The 17234-nt window shown below is 39.9% G+C and overlaps 1 protein-coding gene across 3 annotated transcripts in view; it reads right to left on the reverse strand.

The window, feature by feature from the left end:
• slc4a3 (solute carrier family 4 member 3) overlaps positions 1-17234 on the reverse strand; it is an 86433-nt gene that overhangs the window by 49970 nt on the left and 19229 nt on the right. For all 3 annotated transcript variants that reach the window (XM_036004368.1, XM_031296535.2, XM_036004367.1), the window contains 4 exons: positions 8619-8793; positions 6985-7235; positions 6189-6376; positions 401-627 (listed from right to left, as the gene is read on the reverse strand). In XM_036004368.1, the coding sequence (XP_035860261.1) occupies positions 401-627; positions 6189-6376; positions 6985-7235; positions 8619-8793 (841 nt within the window). The remainder of the gene's footprint in view (positions 1-400; positions 628-6188; positions 6377-6984; positions 7236-8618; positions 8794-17234) is intronic.

Below are 17234 nucleotides of genomic sequence, written 5' to 3' on the forward strand. Positions count from 1 at the left end.
TCCCGGTCACGACGGATAACTTTACCGCTGATGAGCACGGCTCTCCGGTGAAGGCCAGGTCGCCCTTGTGAGTGAGCTAACCATGGAGCTAACTAATGCTCTGTTTGCACTGTTGACATTAGTGCTGTTAGCGATCCCCGTTTCCATCACCCTCTCTCTGTCTTTGTTACCCGCTGATCAGCTATATGAGCTCCGTATGAGCACAGATATTGATTTAAAAATGTTCCGCCAGAGTCTGTGATCAGAACTCCGTCCATAGCAACGTTCTGTTATACTTAGCAACGGTCTGTTATACAGAAAGAACAGACCGTGGAATGCTTGCGTCAACATAAATTACCTTGTTAGTGCACAGGTAGTCTGGCTCAATGGATGTACATTGCTGCAATTATATCCCTCTTACTTTTCATGTCATCCAGGTCGGCGCTGGCCAACATCTGGGCCTCAGCCTCATCAGTGGGCACCTGCTGGTAGACGGCCGTCTCCAGAGCCGTCATGCTGCCGATGCAGATCCGCTCCCGCAGGTCATAGTTGCTCCGCTGGGCGCTCGCCACACGATGGTGGACGGGCTTCCTATGGAACCAGCCGCGGGTCGTGTTTAATCTCGAGGGATGTGATCCTGGGGGAACACTGACAGAAAGCACAGATATTGGTGAATTTAAAGTAGGGCTGTGCTATTAATAACAATTGTAATCACAATCACGATTCCGGCAAAAACAGAGTAATTGAGAAAAACAATTATTTTGCACGTTACGTTTTGCAAGTGTTCTGAATGGAAAAACAAGTTAAAACGGGAAAAGTATGAAGGGAAATTTCATTCATTGTCACTATTTTTTTTCACTGTTTTTTTTTTTTTTTATTTAAATAAATGCAACATCTTTCCAAAAGACAATGAATAATCGTGTTAAATAATCATGATTTCAATACTGACCAAAAGTATCGTGATTAAGATTTTTTCCGTTATCGAGCAACCCTAATTTAAAGATTATCAAATGTCACCATAAAGGTTTAGATGAGGTTTAGATGTTAAATTTGGTAAAATGTAGATAAACTTTCAAACAAAATTCAAATGTTGTTGCTGTGCTGACTGAAATGCTGTGTTGTGGCTCAGGGTTGCATTGCTGTGTCTTCACCAGCAGAGGGCTTCACAACACAGCAACAGGCCAGCATCTCCTCACCAACCCTCTGAGTCATCCACAGCTGTGTTCACTCAAACACACACACACACACACACACACACACACAACACAATCTGATATCACCAAGTAATTAACAGTCCAGGATCAATGACGAAGTTGTTTGCCCTGGATTAACATTACAACCAACCAATCAGTGGCAGGTTTTGATTGTGATGTCATTAAAGCGGTGGTTCAGAATTTTGGACGTAGGACCTCATTTCCAAGTTAGCCAGTGTGTTATTTATTAGTGGAGACCGTTTTCGACACTTTTCATCCAGTCCTTCCAGTTGCAGAGTTCGCTGGTGCTAGGCTAGCGCAAGTCAACAGTATCGGCTAGCCTGCCACTAAAAACTTCTTACCCACTCCACAGTACACCCGAGGCAAATAAATTATAACGCCAGACTATCGATGTAAATGTCTGTGTTGATAGAATAATGTTAGAAATAAAACTATCCTTACATCTCAATGATCGCATTACATTTTGAGGGACTAGTTTCTCAGCAGCGGCGGAATTTTACTTTAGTTTCTAATAGTGTTTAGTTAGTAGTACTGCGCCGAAAAGTAAACAAGAACCACACTACAGTCGAGACACCTAGTAGTAGCCTAGTACATTGGTATTGAAGCATTGGATTGGAAACTAAGGACTAGGCAACATGGTGATTCAGTGTGCATTTAGAAATTGTAAAAATAAACCAAACAGATGGGCACCACAAAGTTTCCACACATTTCCATTGGGAGATTCAGAAAGGAAACAACTGTGGCTTCTTGCTGCTGGCTTGGACATCAAAACACCGGCGGAGACTCTACTCAAGTGGCAAATGTGTAGTGATCATTTTAGACATTGAAAAACCCCGCAATCTAAAGGACCACAAGTCACTGACAACGAATGCGGTTCCATCCGTCTTTCCAGATGCACCAACAGCTACTGATGAACAGGTAATTCTGTAATTTCCAATAAATATCTATCTATCTATCTATCTATCTATCTAGGCTACTCTAGCTATTAAAGCTAGCCCCGTTCATAACGTTAGCCTAGCTGCTACTGATAGATTGAGACTGACAACGTTAGTGGAGATAACGTTACAGTTCAATGCATTGTGGAGAGTGACAACGTTAGCTAACGATATAGCTAACACTCTTGGTAGATACCTGGCTGGGCTAACCGCTAACTTCAGGTAATTGCTGACAGAAAAGTCATGTAAGCACGGACAGTTTACATGCAAATTGCAGCGGCAGGTAAATAAACTTGTGTGACTGTCATGGAAACCGGTTTCCTCGGTAGCCTAGGTAATATCACTCCGCCGCTGCTGTAGCCTATGCTACCAACTACAGGGAACAAAGTATAACTATTGCAATACGATGCAAGGGTAGTTTTATTTCTAACATTATTCTATCAACACAGACATTTACATTGATAGTCTGGCGTTATAATTTATTTGCCTCGGGTGTACTGTAGAGTGGGTAAGACTGCTTTTAGTGGCAGGCTAGCAGATACTGTTGACTTGCGCTAGACTCGCACTAGCGAACTCTGCAACTGGAAGGACTGGATGAAAAGTGTTGAAAACGGTCTCCACTGATAAATAACACACTGGCTAACTTGGAAATGAGGTCCTACGTCCAAAATTCTGAACCACCCCTTTAATAGTGCGACGCGAAGGTAAATAAAAAATAAATAAAAATAAAAACCTTTCGCCAGTTTCACTATCGTAATGGCAGCCAGTTTCAGAGCTCCCGCCAATGCTTCACTATTGTGCTTAACAGGTAAGATTTAGCCTACTTCCAAGAATTTTAAATTCTTCAAAAACATTAGAGTTAACATGTAGGCTAAACAAGCTAATAAAGATAACTAGCATGGCCAGCTAGTGTGCTAGCAGTTATTAAATTGGAAAGGGTTGAGCTACCAAGTGTGATATTGATAAGAAATAAAATATCAGTGTCCAGTTATATCTCTTAACAAGATGGAATGTCTGTCATTAGGCTAACCACTTTAATCCTATGGAAAACAGCTAGTACGCTAGCAGACTTGTGGTGGTATGAACTAGCCTAAAGAGCTAACGTGTAGGCTAAACAAGCTAATAAAAATAACTAGCATGACCAGCTAGTGTGCTAGCAGTTATTAAATTGGAAAGGGTTGAGCTACCAAGTGTGATATTGATAAGAAATAAAATATCAGTTATTCTGTGCTGTCATTGAGTGTTGATCCAGGACCACCACACAATCTAACACTAGGCACTACGCTGATGCCTGTGCCAAAGGGAAAATTATAATAAAAGAGAGAGACGTTGAAATTTAAAGTCTATAATGTTGGTTTGGCTCTTCATTGATTCACTCATCTGCCAAAATTGTTTTTAAAATATGTTCATAGCAAAAATGGATGCATGTGATTAATTTTGATTATTTTTTTAATCGATTGACAGCCCTAGTTTTAAACCATATACTATACCATAACATAGGTCTTATAATAATTTGTTTTGCTGTGATTGATGTCTTGGTTTGCTGTGTTTTTTCCACAGACAAACTCTGTTGAAGATGTTGGAGAACAACAAAGTTTATGATGCGGACTCCGCTTTTAGTTTGGAAACCCATTCATTTGGACCACTTGCACTGGGGCATGTTCTTTCCCACCTAATTGGGAAATTGGACCAATTACAGTTTTAGTTTCTAAATAAAAAACATTTATTAAACATTCTGTTTTTCTTTTTATCATTTCATAAATTTTTATGTATGGGCAAATGAACACACACATGAATCAAGTTCAAGTAGTTTATTGTCATGTACTCAAAAGGAATTATAAGTAATGATAATGGGGTGTGTGGGAGGGGGATGACATGGCATCACAAAAACATCAAGTTTGGCTTTCTTGGATCCACATTTTCTTTTTTCTTCATTGATGACCGCTTTTTTAATAATATCCTCCATTTCTGAAAGAAAAGAGCACATGGTTTTACCTCCACAGACTTTACTCACAATACAAGACTGTGGTGGTCCTGGATCAACACTTAATGACAGGATAGAAAAACTGTGGCTGTAATTGTCCTGGACTAACAATAAACAACAGTCCAGGATGAATATGAGGTGGTCCTGGAACAACACTTAATGACTTGCAGCTAATTGTAGCATCGCACATATAAGTTGCTAATGCTATAAAACACACACATTGCTAGGGTGTTTTGTCTGTAATGTTAGTTATGCAAAACATGTCTACAGACTCACAAAGGCTTAGCTTGAACATTTTAGTAGTAAACTACCTTTAGGCTAGTTCATACCACCACAAGTCTGCTAGCGCACTAGCTGGTCATGCTAGGTAGCCTGTTTTCCATAGGATTAAAGTGGTTAGCCTAATGATAGACATTCCATCTTGTTAAGAGATATACCTGCACTGATATTTTATTTTTTATCAATATCACACTTGGTAGCTCAACCCTTTCCAATTTAATAACTGCTTGCACACTAGCTGGTCATGCTAGTTATATTTATTAGCTTGTTTAGCCTACACGTTAGTTCTTTAGGCTAGTTCATACCACCACAAGTCTGCTAGCGCACTAGCTGGTCATGCTAGGTAGCCTGTTTTCCATAGGATTAAAGTGGTTAGCCTAATGACAGACATTCCATCTTGTTAAGAGATATAACTGGACACTGATATTTTATTTCTTATCAATATCACACTTGGTAGCTCAACCCTTTCCAATTTAATAACTGCTAGCACATTAGCTGGCCATGCTAGTTATCTTTATTAGCTTGTTTAGCCTACACGTTAGCTGGTCATACATGTTAGCTGGTCATGCTAGTTATCGTTATTAGCTTGTTTAGCCTACACGTTAACTCTATAATGTTTTTGAAGTTCAAACTCTTGGAAGTAGGCTAAATCTTACCTGTTAAGCACAATAGTGAAGCATCAGCGGGAGCTCTGAAACTGGCAGCCGTTACGATAGTGAAACTGGTGGACTTTTTTTTTTTTTTTTTTTGAATTTACCTTCATGTCGCACTATTAATGACATCACAATCAAAACGTGCCACTGATTGGTTGGTCATAATGTTAATCCAGGGCAAACAACTTCGTCATTGATCCTGGACTGTTCATTTTATGATTAAAAAACAACAACAATTTACATCCTTATGTTTATGCATGTGTGCCAGATGGTCTTCTAATCTAGATTTCAGCAGGAGCCTTTAGTGACCCATCATAGCCTTAAGGACTGTATAAATGAGTTATTAGTGTTAGATAGAATGTGATTTGCTTACAATCCTAATGAAACATTTCAGATAAAGGGTAGACACTAAGGCTTGCTGAATCAGTGACTTCTTTTAAATCACTTCTTAAAACAAATTTTTACGGACTTGCTTTTATGTGGTGTCGTCTTGTTATCATCTTTTATCGTCTTTTCATTCATTTTCATTTTGTTTATTTGTTGTTTATCTGTCCTTTAAAGGTGTCCCATCTTCTATTTTATCTATTACAATGTGTGTACTATATATGTGTATGTGTATTGATATGATATGTATATATGTGTACTGAGTTGTATGTGCTTTTGTTTCTTCTGTCAAAGCACATTGTAAACTGTTGTTTTTAAAGGTGCTATACAAATAGAGTTATCATCCCCTATATAATAATGCTGCTGATTGGCTGTCTAACGTAACAAGTCGTAGAGACCCGCAGGAAAAACTCTACGTTACACAGAGACGGGGCTCACGTATTAGGAGAGAAAAAAAATAGGGTGATTTGTGCCGTAATATGTAATGTTGTAATTTCTTTTTGTTTTATAAGATTGGTATCGAAAAAAGTATAGTTTAGGAACCGATATCGAAATCACAGTATTGGTATCGGTGCCAGTATTGAATATTTTTGAATGATACCCAGGGCCAAAAACACGACTCCAGATGAATATTTATGTTGCTCAGCATCTGCTGGAAGTGCAGGCTATAGCAATGGGGATTTTTCACAGCAGTCATTTTGCCTCGCTATACTAGCAAAAGCTCAGGTGAGATGTCAGGTGAAATGTTGTAATAGCCTACCTGTTGCAAGCCGCTTCCTCGCCACGCAGCTCCTCATTAAATCCAAGAACAGCAACTCCCCTATTATGAGCCTCCCCCTCTATCAGAGCGGGTGCGGCTCGCCTCGACAATGGATGTTCTTCGTTTTCCTTGTGGAAGGCAGTGAGCGGGAGAGGTTCCTCCAAGTCCTCTTGGCTCCCCAAACTAAACTGAGAGGAAGAGGAAGATCAGTGAGAGGGGAGGAAGATGCTAACATTCGGTTATACAGTAGGTATCGGTAGGTTGTCACGGAGCCAGGCACTCTTGCACCAACACAGAGACACGGGTCCATGCCTCGGCCATCTCAATAGCAGGGAAGATCCTGCGTTCATTTTGATTTCTTGGAATATTAATAGACAACAAATTGACAACAAAAATATTGACTGTTTAATGGTTTTTGGTTCATCAGTTCAGATTATTTTGTTCTTGATTTTGTCCAAAAAGGGGTTGATTTGTTCCAGCCAAGTTCAACATGGACACTGATGGATGCAAATTGAATTTCTATTATCTATAATTAATGTATAAAAATTAAGAGGGCGTAGGACCAGAAATGTTCTCAACTTCTTACTACCCATTTTGAACATGAACAATATTATTTGTTGTTTGTCCATTGAGTCGCTTATTTGTTGCTTATATGTTTCTAAGGGTTCCCGTTTGTTTTTCATTGTTATTGCGTATAAGTTTTACTGTGTTTGTATTTTTTTTAACACGTATTTGACTAAAAGAAATGGTATGAACGTATCACTAGAGGCCCCACTGTTCCTCAGTCTTATTTTACCTGTGGTTGGATGTCAGGTAGCTCTGCGGGGGGGACAGCCACTCCCTGTCCCTCCGTCTCAGACTCAGCCTCTTCCTCGTCTACCTCGTGGATGGTGGGTGTAACATCGGAGGGGGGCAGAGAGGTCTTCCTTTTCTTCTGTTTCTTCTTGCGCCTTCTGTCCGTGCTGTGCACCCTCTTGCGTAAACGCTGGGCCAGGGGCAGGTGGGTGGATAAGGGGTGGTGCGTATGGTGAAATGAGTGTCTGTGATCTGTGTTAAACAAAATGAGGAATAAAATCTCAATGACGTCACGGTATCAAATGTTGAGTCTGCTGACTGGGGACCAAGAATGTTTCAACAAAAAATGTCCTGGCGTTCCAGCTCATCGCTGAAATATTTCAGTCTGGACCAAAGTGGTGGATTTAGGTCCGATAATGTTTAAATAGAAACAAGATCAAATATAAAGTGCATGTTTAAGACAGGGTCGGTAAGTATTTCTTAATAAACACGTTTTAATATATTGTTTGAAATCACTGCCTCGCGGTCCGCTTGGAAAGAACCAATGAAATGCCTCCTTGCCCCGCTGAGCGTACTCTACCCCTCCCCTGTACGAGCCTGAGCTCAGCGCACGTCGCCGACGCATTGCTAACAGTAGTCATGTTTGTTTTAAACACTTGGTAGTAGGTGTTTACTTAGCGGTGAATGAGACATAAAGTGAAATTGCGGTCCTTTCTTTGCCTTTAAAGCACCCATATTATGCTCATTTTCAGGTTCATAATTGTATTTTAAGGTTGTACCAGAATAGGTTTACATGGTTTAATTTTCAAAAAACACCATCTTTTTGTTGTACTGCAGTGCTCTCTCTCACTGCTGCAGATCCTCTTTTCACCTGGTCTCTGTTTTAGCTACAGAGTGAGACCTCTTTTCTTCTTCTTCTGTACTATCTTTGATTGCACTCGCACATGCGCAGTAGCTCAGATGTAGATCATGTCAGCTAGCTAGCTCCATAGACAGTAAAAGAAAGGCTGTTTCTACAACTTTGGTCAGTTACAAGGCAGGATTAGCTGGGAGACTTCTAAATGAGGGCGCACATGGAAGTAGTTCTTTTGTAGATTATGGTGAACTTCTGTGTGTTGTAGCAGTGCTTTGCTATTGAGAACGAGGTAGGAGCTAACGCTAACGCTATGAGCTAATGGTTGCGGTTAGCCTGCTCGTTTCTTGTGACGTCACAAGCCGTGCCGATTTTGAACAGCTCACCCAGAGACTGAAGGCAGGACACATTCAGAAACCGTATCTCACTCTAAACAGCATGGATGGATTTTTTTCAAAGTTTGTATGCATGTGGAAGCACCAGAGACACAAAATAACACCCCAAATCCCAGAAAAAAGTGTTTTTTTTTCATAATATGGGCACTTTAAGACTATGAAATGTGATATAATTATATAATTGTAAAAATGTTGATGTCATATGGAATGAACAATTTAATGGCATTCTTACTCTGAGTATGTTGATTTCTGATAATAATGTGGATCAATACTCTGTACTGGGTTAAGGTTATGACTAGATAACAGTTTGTAAGTGACACCTATTGGGTAGTTGTAGGTACAATGTCTATATGATACTTGTACAAAATACATGGTAGCTTGGCTTACATTCAAAGTCTTTCTCAGTGTAGTGACGACCCATCCTGTCTCCACTGGTAGAAGCAGAGTCACTGATGATGTCTCCAAAGCGCTCCACAGACAGGGCTTTCTCCCAGTTCTCCTCCTCCTCCTCTTCCTCCAGTTCCTCCACGGACCCTTCCTCATCTTCCTCCTCCACCTTCACCTAGGGGAAGGATGGAGAGAACACATTCACTTGAAAACGCTTGAAAAAGTGCAGGGAGAAAGAGCTGACAGGGAGAGGACAATACAACATAAGAATTGCAGGAGAAGAGAGCACTAGCTGTGAAAGAAAAAGGCTTTTCACTAAGAAATCTATAAGGGACCATGTCCATGCAGACAGCGATCACCATTGCTGTGGATTTGGAACTTGATGGTTGCACGAATTGTGCCACTCTGATTGCTGTGTTGCATGTATTATCCAAGTGGGTAATGCAATCAGACATTCTTTTTTGACATAACACAGCTTGGCTTTGATTATCTGCCACAGAGGGAGCAGATTCATGATAAATTAAAGTAAAATCCTAATCAGGATGAACATAAATGTGGGGGAGTTCCATCACCAATTCTGCTAGAGATGCAATGATTAATCGATTAGTTGTCAACTATTAAATTAATCGCCAACTATTTTGATAATCAATTCATCGTTTTGAGTCATTTTTTATTTTTATAAAGTCTCTGATTGCAGCTTCTTAAATGTCAATATCTTCTAGTTTCTTCTCTCCTCTGTGACAATAAACTGAATATCTTTGAGTTGTAGACAAAACAAGACATTTGAGGACAAACAAGACAATGGAGCTAAAAGCAGTGCAACTTGTAGAAGTTTACAGTCAGAACCCAACACATACTGTGTCAATTAAAGCACATCAAATTAAAGGTCCCATATTATGCTCATTTTCGGGTTCATAGGTGTATCTTGGGTTTCCACTAGAACATGTGTACTTGCTTTAATGTTCGAAAAACATTATTTTTCTCATACTGTCTGTCTGAATAAACCTGTATTCACCCTCACTGCATACTGTAACCCCTTTTGCCTCGATCTGGAGGATATCGAGGAGGTATTGCTCCAAAAAAGGTCACTGACACGCACGGGTATACCTCTTCCCGTCATGGCAATCTGTCGCGCTGGTTGTGTTTGACCATTTGTTTGTCGGACGTAGCAACAGTAACTAAGGGGGGCGGGGCTCGGCGAAAGGCTAATTGCTTTAATGTTCGAAAAACACATCATTTTTCTCATACTGTCTGTCTGAATAAACCTGTATTCACCCTCTGTCTGAAATGCTCCGTTTTAGCGCCTGTCTCTTTAAGCCCTCCTCCCAAAAAAGCCCAGTCTGCTCTGATTGGTCAGCATTAGGGCTGTCCCAAACGATCATTTTTTAAACGATTAATCTAGCGATTATCTTTTCGATTATTCGACTAATCTAATGATTCATTTTTCATTTAAGACAAAGACATTTGAGGACGTCATGTCGGCCTTTGGAAAACACCGATCGCCATTTTTCACCACTTTCTGACATTTTATAGACCAAACAACTAATCCATTCATTCAAAATAATTGACGGATTAATGGACAATGAAAATAATCGTTAGTTGAAGCCCTGGATTCTACAGTAGGTACATTTTATTGTGAAACATGTGCATGTAAGTAGTTAAAACTGTGGATAAAGCCAAAGCCCATCACAGTTGGCCCCAGCCCCTGTTTTCGCTTTGTATATATCACAGGAGACACCTAAAAAGGGTATTGTAAAATGAATTATGTTTCAGTACAATAGGCACACAGTGCCTATTGTACTGTACATCCTCCGCTTCATGTATGTTGGACATCAAATCAATACAACAAAGAGCTAAGCAACAAAGAACTAATGCACTGGACAGACCCTGGAGACAGCGGAGGCTGAAGGGAGTGTCCTGCCAGAGACATGTGGTTCCTCTGCCTTTAGATTGGTGCTGGCTTGGTAAGCACACTGGCTCCTGCTCTGTGGTCTCCGATTTCTCTGAGCCAGAGCTCCATTACTTCCTAATTACCAGTGGGATGAAGGGACAGGACACGTTTAATGGTCTGAGCTACCTATCTACACAAGGCCCAGGCAGATGAAGCCAGACAGAAAATAAAAAGGGAGAATTTTAAATTGACTGAGCAGTAAAAGCCTCGTTTACACTGGCTCAATTTTGCTCATTGTTTAAGGTGCTCTATATTCCTTCGAACCAATTCTATTTTAATTTCAACCTCTCTAACATCCTCCGTTCCTTACCTTGCGCTGGTAAGCACTGTTTTTCAGCGTAAGACTCTGAATTGACTAGTCCTAATGTAATGCATGAGGGAATAATACTCTCAGCTGTGGCAGATACGGTGATGGATTTCCTCTAAACCTGCTTTGGCTTTGCTCGAGCTCCATTGGCACGAATGACTCAAAACTCTTTTATTGTCAGCTTTGATGTCAGTTGGGGTGGAGGGACACAGGAGGGGGGGCAACCCATGCTCAGGTGGTGCAGGCACTATGTGTGTCGGATTTGGATGGCCGACAATGTACAGTGATATTAAATACACTACATTGTATCGACATTAGGCCGCAAATGGCTATCAGAGATTTAAGAACAGGCTCCTATTACAGTGGACACATTACAACTCTGCTTTCATCCACACAGACACAGGTGGACTATTCATTGTGCCTGATGGGAGATAAACAGGATAGATACTACAATCTGATAGATACAATAGCACCAAAAACTACTTAAAGTCACAGAGAAAGGGGAGTTAGACGTCAGTTGGACATATTTGTAGGCAGGTTTGTTATAAGAGGGATTGGCCCTATGGAGTTTTAATTGACTGTTGGACTTTACCCACACCTCCCTCATTTGTGCTGGAGGAGTTTTTTGGCGACTGACATCCAAACACACACCTTTTACTATTACTATGCAGACATTGCTCTGCTTTGTTACTCAATAGCAGGCTGTCAAGTGCTGTTTTACATAATGGTTATCTAGTTGCTCAAAATCACATTTGATTGGATACATGTATTTGTACAAAGTCAAGATAAGTGTACTATTTCCAGTAAGAGAAAAGAGAGAAAACGAGAGATGACTCCCAAAAAACATTTTTTGTATGTAATGCGTTAACTGAACAACACAGGAGAAACACACTTTATGTATGTACATATATCACATGTATCATTAGTTATTTTCAAATTGCACTATAACAATTAGTTGATTATGCATTTAGTCAATCAACAGAAAATTGATCTGCAAAATTTTCTTTAATCGGTTAATCATTAAAAGCCATTTTTTTTAAGCACACATGCCCAAATCCACAGGATTTAACTTCTCAAATATGAATATTAGCTGCTTTTCTTCATCTTTCTTTAATAGTCATCTAAATGTCTTTGGGTATTTGGCTATTGGTTGGACAATGTCATTGATGATGTGGACTCTTTCTGACATCTTGTAATCCAAATAATTAGCGATTAATTGAGGAATATTTAAAAAAGAATCAGCAGTTAACAGAGTGGATCCTTTGACATGCTGTAAAAACCCACTGGAGCAAAACGGATTTATATAATCCATTGTGAGTCAGCTGTGCTGCCAACACGGAGATCAAAACCTCCTAATATTAATAATGCTATAATGTTTGCTGGATAAGAGCTTTCATTTCATCTCAGCCTGTTTACTGTGCGTGTCAGCACTGGGGGTTACCATCAACATCAAACACAATGATGTTACTCTGTGGCTGATTTGACCACTTGTAATCAATTATGAGGACGGGAGGCTTCAATTAAAACAGCCAAGCAGCCACTGAACAGTTACAAACATGCTGTCAAACCTTTTCTCATGAACTTCCCCCAACTTCTACTGCCACATTAATATTTCATATTTAATGGAATGCTGAGCCAGAGAGCTGCATTAAAATATTTATCAGCTGCTGACTAATATGGAGGAGAGTAGGTCTGTGTTTGCCTTGTTTGTCACGATCAAACGCCCTCACAGCAGTGATCAGGAAAACCTCCTGGAGTAAGGACATATTTGGGTTATTAATGTCCAAGACATTAGGTTTAAATGTTAAAGGTGTGTTAGGATGTATGTCATTAGGTCTAATATCAAGGTTAGGGATTGTAACTAGGGCTGCACGATATGAGGAAAATTTCTAATTGTCGTTATTTTGACTGATATGATTGCGATATGATTCACGATATTGGAGGGAATATTTAAATGATTATAGTGTGGATCTGTACCAAAGAAAGAAGTTTTCTGTAGTCTGTAGGATAGGATTTGTAGGCCAGGACGTCTCGGCAGCACCACAATACTTCATTCAGAATGGTTTGACACATATTTTGCCTTTAACAAAAGGCCCATTTCCTTGGACATGGATATTGCACTATTGCGATTTTGATCAAATTGATTAAACAATTCTGTAGCCCTAATTGTAATTAGGCTCAAGTTCAAAGCAACAACAACGTAGGCAATTTAAATAGCTTGGTTAATGGTAGAGTAAGGTTTAAAAATAGAAGACAAAAATACAAATGAAACAAAGAAATTCAACAACGGTAGGAACTATTTTTACCATTGGTTAACTAATGGACTTGGGTAGTTAGAAGCTGAACACAATGTAACATAATTGTATACACCCATAAAACCTGCAGAGCATCTGACCAATGTAATTAGTCTCTTCCACTCTGCCAAGCCAACGGAGGTCAATTATTACAAATACATGCTGAGCAAGTACCCAAAAAGCCTCATTCATTAAACTAAACTACAATTCTGTCAATCAAATAATAATGCTGAAAAACTGGGAGAAATGTGTAAATATCGTGCAAAACATCCAGCATATTTACTGATGTGATGGTGCCATGCAGCCATAAAAATATACTTTAGGCATCATCATTGTTCGGTATACCCTACAAGAATACAGTTTATTTATTTATTTCCTTTATTTTCCCAGGTGTAAGGGTCTTTGTGAGTAGAAAAGTTAAGCCAAGAAAACAACACAAAAAACTGTTGTTTTAACAACAAATACAATATACAATACACTGTCAGACAAAAGGGCATAAATCCAATTAAGATTCATATACAGGTGTGGAGTTTTCAAAAAGGATTAACATACAGTATACTGTATGTACTGTAAAGGCGAACCAGACAAAGAAGTAACATATGAAATATTGAGTTTGTATAGGGGATCACAACATTTTTGGACACTGCAGGTGCATTCATGAAACGTGAATCAACATAATTTAATGAAATCAAAGGGAGATGTCTCTGTCTTCATGCTGAGCCAGATTTCAGTGTTGATGCCTTCAGGCTACAGTATGTTACCCTATGTGATAGTATGTGTCGCTGTATGTTTGTTGTTGATTTAAAATCCAGTGCCAGGCATAACGGATCGTACAGTTGGGTAGATAGTACTAGGGCGTCAGTTTCAAATGTGAAACACTCGCTTATTATTAAAAGATGAGAATATGCAATCATTTTGTTTGCCTCTGCAGATTACGCTGCTTTCTGTTGCTTCCTACTCTTTCTATTTAACAGTGTTCAGAACTGCTTCCCACCCGGACAAACAAATCACAACTAACATAAATATCAGCATCAGTGTTTTGCTTTTTTTGTCAGTTGTCACTGCACAGCTGATGTTTATGAGCCATTATTTAAAAATGTTTGCCTTATTACTGGATGGGATTTTTTTTAATGACCCGACCCCGGATAAGCAGACGAAGATGGATGGAAGTTTCTCTTAAATAATGTCCAATCATTACATGCACTAAAACATCTAACTAACACATATTTCTGTCACCTCCTTTACACTTCTAATCTGCCAATATCAAGCAGCAGCAGCAGCAATACAGTATTATGAGCAATATCCCACATTGTCTGACAGTATTGTATATATTCTGTATATTTGAGCTCTTCATTGAAGCGTCATGATGTTAACACTCAATATTTAAACACGTTCCTTTTAGCTGCATGACTTCATCACATGTAAATATTGTAGATTCTTTGGCCGTTGTTATACACATTCCCCAAAATCCTGATAACTGATATACAGTATCTGGTCTCTTTGAAAACTTTGTGATCTCCATCAAAATTAAAAAATACTAATCTGTGGGTTTGAACAATGCTTGGCTGCACAACAGGAGTTTGTAACAACTGGCCCACTATGGGATCAGGTTTACTGGATTTTTCATGAAGTTTTAATGAGGGTTTACTATGGTGGCAATGGAGCTAAAAGCAGTGCAACTTGTAGAAGTTTACAGTCAAAACCCAACACACACACTGTGTCAATTAAAGCACATCAAATTAAAGGTCCCATATTATGCTCATTTTCAGGTTCATAGATGCATTTTGGGTTTCCACTAGAACATGTGTAATTGACCTCTCGCCGCCCCCTCCCCCAAAACGGCCATTGTCCAATCACACATCATAGCAACCGTTACTATGTGAGCAGGTCCGACAAACATTGACTCCAAGCAAGATGGTGAAGCGGTGCGCCCACGGCGTTTGTAAATCGGACACTAGATACCCCGAGAGATTGTCGGGAGGAGTTGTGTTCTTTCCATTCCCAAAGCCGAAAACACAACGTGAGCGGTGCCTACAATGGATAAAACAGTGTGGACGGTCCCACTCCCAGTTAAATGTGTCGAACATTACGAAGCATAAATACGTCTGCTCAAAGGTAAGGCTAACAGCTAACTAGTTACCGTGTTGTCTAGATCTACTAACTAGAGGCAAGAACACAAATTGGACCAAAGTTATGATTACCATGGATATCATTGCCAGAATGTTAACCTACTCTCTAAACTAAGTTTAACGAGCCCTTTAGCTTTAGCCAACATTAGTTAACATGTTAGCTAACGCTCAGCTACATTGCTAGCTGCTGTTGTGTTGGGTCTTTGAGCTCCCCAACTTTATTTTTCGTCAGTTTACAACAAAGTCAAACATAGCGCCCCAACAAGCAACTTTAAATAATTTTGTTTTTATTAGGGCTGTCAAACTAACGCGTTAATTTCGATTAATTAATCTGAGAAAAAATAACGCAGATTAAACCATTCCATATTGAGGTTTGACCCGGAGCCGTTCTAGCCACCATTGGACTGTAAAATGAAGGAGGGAGACGAGAATGTGCTGCCTGGATCATTAACTGGAACATTTACTTGTAAAAATCTTCTTCCTGCCAACCCTGGCTACCGAAATCTGGAGCCACTGATATGTCTGCGCTTCTCTCTGGTGCTCTGAAGACGATAAAGGCAACACAAACACCGCTGCAAGTGACGCTAGTTAACACTATACTCGACAGCAGCTAACGTTAGCCTACCGCTAGCTAGTTAACACTATACTCAACAGCAGCTAACGTTAGCCTACCGCTAGCTAGTAGCTGGATTAAACACGGTTACAATGCTGACAGCTAACACTGAACGGTGTAAAGTGTGACTGTGTTTTACTGTAGAGGACTGTGACTCAACAGCGGGATGTAACAATCTGCAGCTGCCGAGCTGCCGTCGGAAAAACAACACAGACGGTGCGTTCAATGAAACTGGTAAACTACAGCTTCGTGGTGCATTTGAAGTTATTGTAAATGTCCTTGGTGGTTGTTTTTGTCGTTCAACAGCAATTTACTAGTGAAATAAGTTATTGTTATTGTTATACATTATTATTAAATCATTTAATTTTGACCATATGGCCTTAGCAATAAACAAGCCGTTCTTTAATGTCACCAACTGTTGTTTAGTACCCTTTGTTTTCTTTTCTTTTTTTACTTTCTTAAAAAGTATCGGTTCAGGCACCGTTAATTATGTATGCGATTAATTTCGATTAATTAATCACAGAGTCTGTAATTAATTAGATTAATTTTTTTAATCGATTGACAGCCCTAGTTTTTATCTTTCATGTAGCATTTTATGAACGGAAAACCTACCCCTGAGTTCCCCAATCCCGCATTTGAGGTACAGGTCATGGGGTTTCTCAGATTTCGCTTGAGACCGGTAAGCATTAGCCTCGATAGTAGTCGTGTCTCCTTCATTGCGTATTTTTATATTTTGAATATATCCCTCCACTGCATACTGTAACCCCTTTTGCCTCGATCTGGAGGATATCGAGGAGGTATTGCTCCAAAAAAGGTCACTGACACGCACGGGTATACCTCTTCCCGTCATGGCAATCTGTCGCGCTGGTTGTGTTTGACCATTTGTTTGTTGGACGTAGCAACAGTAACTAAGGGGGGGCGGGGCTCGGCGAAAGGCTAATTGCTTTAATGTTCGAAAAACATAATTTTTCTCATACTGTCTGTCTGAATAAACCTGTATTCACCCTCTGTCTGAAATGCTCCGTTTTAGCGCCTGTCTCTTTAAGCCCCGCTCCCAAAAAAGCCCAGTCTGCTCTGATTGGTCAGCATGTCCGGGTCTTCTGCATCTGCACTCTCAGTGTCTCTGCACTGTCATTGCAGCCGGGGAATGACTGTAATGGCACTGTAGCAGCACTTTCTACCTATATATAGTAGAGTTGTGATATCACAACCGTACGGATATCCTGACGGCTCTTTTAAAAGCATAGTTTCAAAGGCTGTGTGCATTGCTCTGTGAATTGAGCGTTTTGATATTTTCCCAGTATTTAAATAACACCTCGACC

The sequence above is a fragment of the Sander lucioperca genome, chromosome 8, assembly GCF_008315115.2.
Source record: "Sander lucioperca isolate FBNREF2018 chromosome 8, SLUC_FBN_1.2, whole genome shotgun sequence".
NCBI lineage: Eukaryota > Metazoa > Chordata > Actinopteri > Perciformes > Percidae > Sander > Sander lucioperca.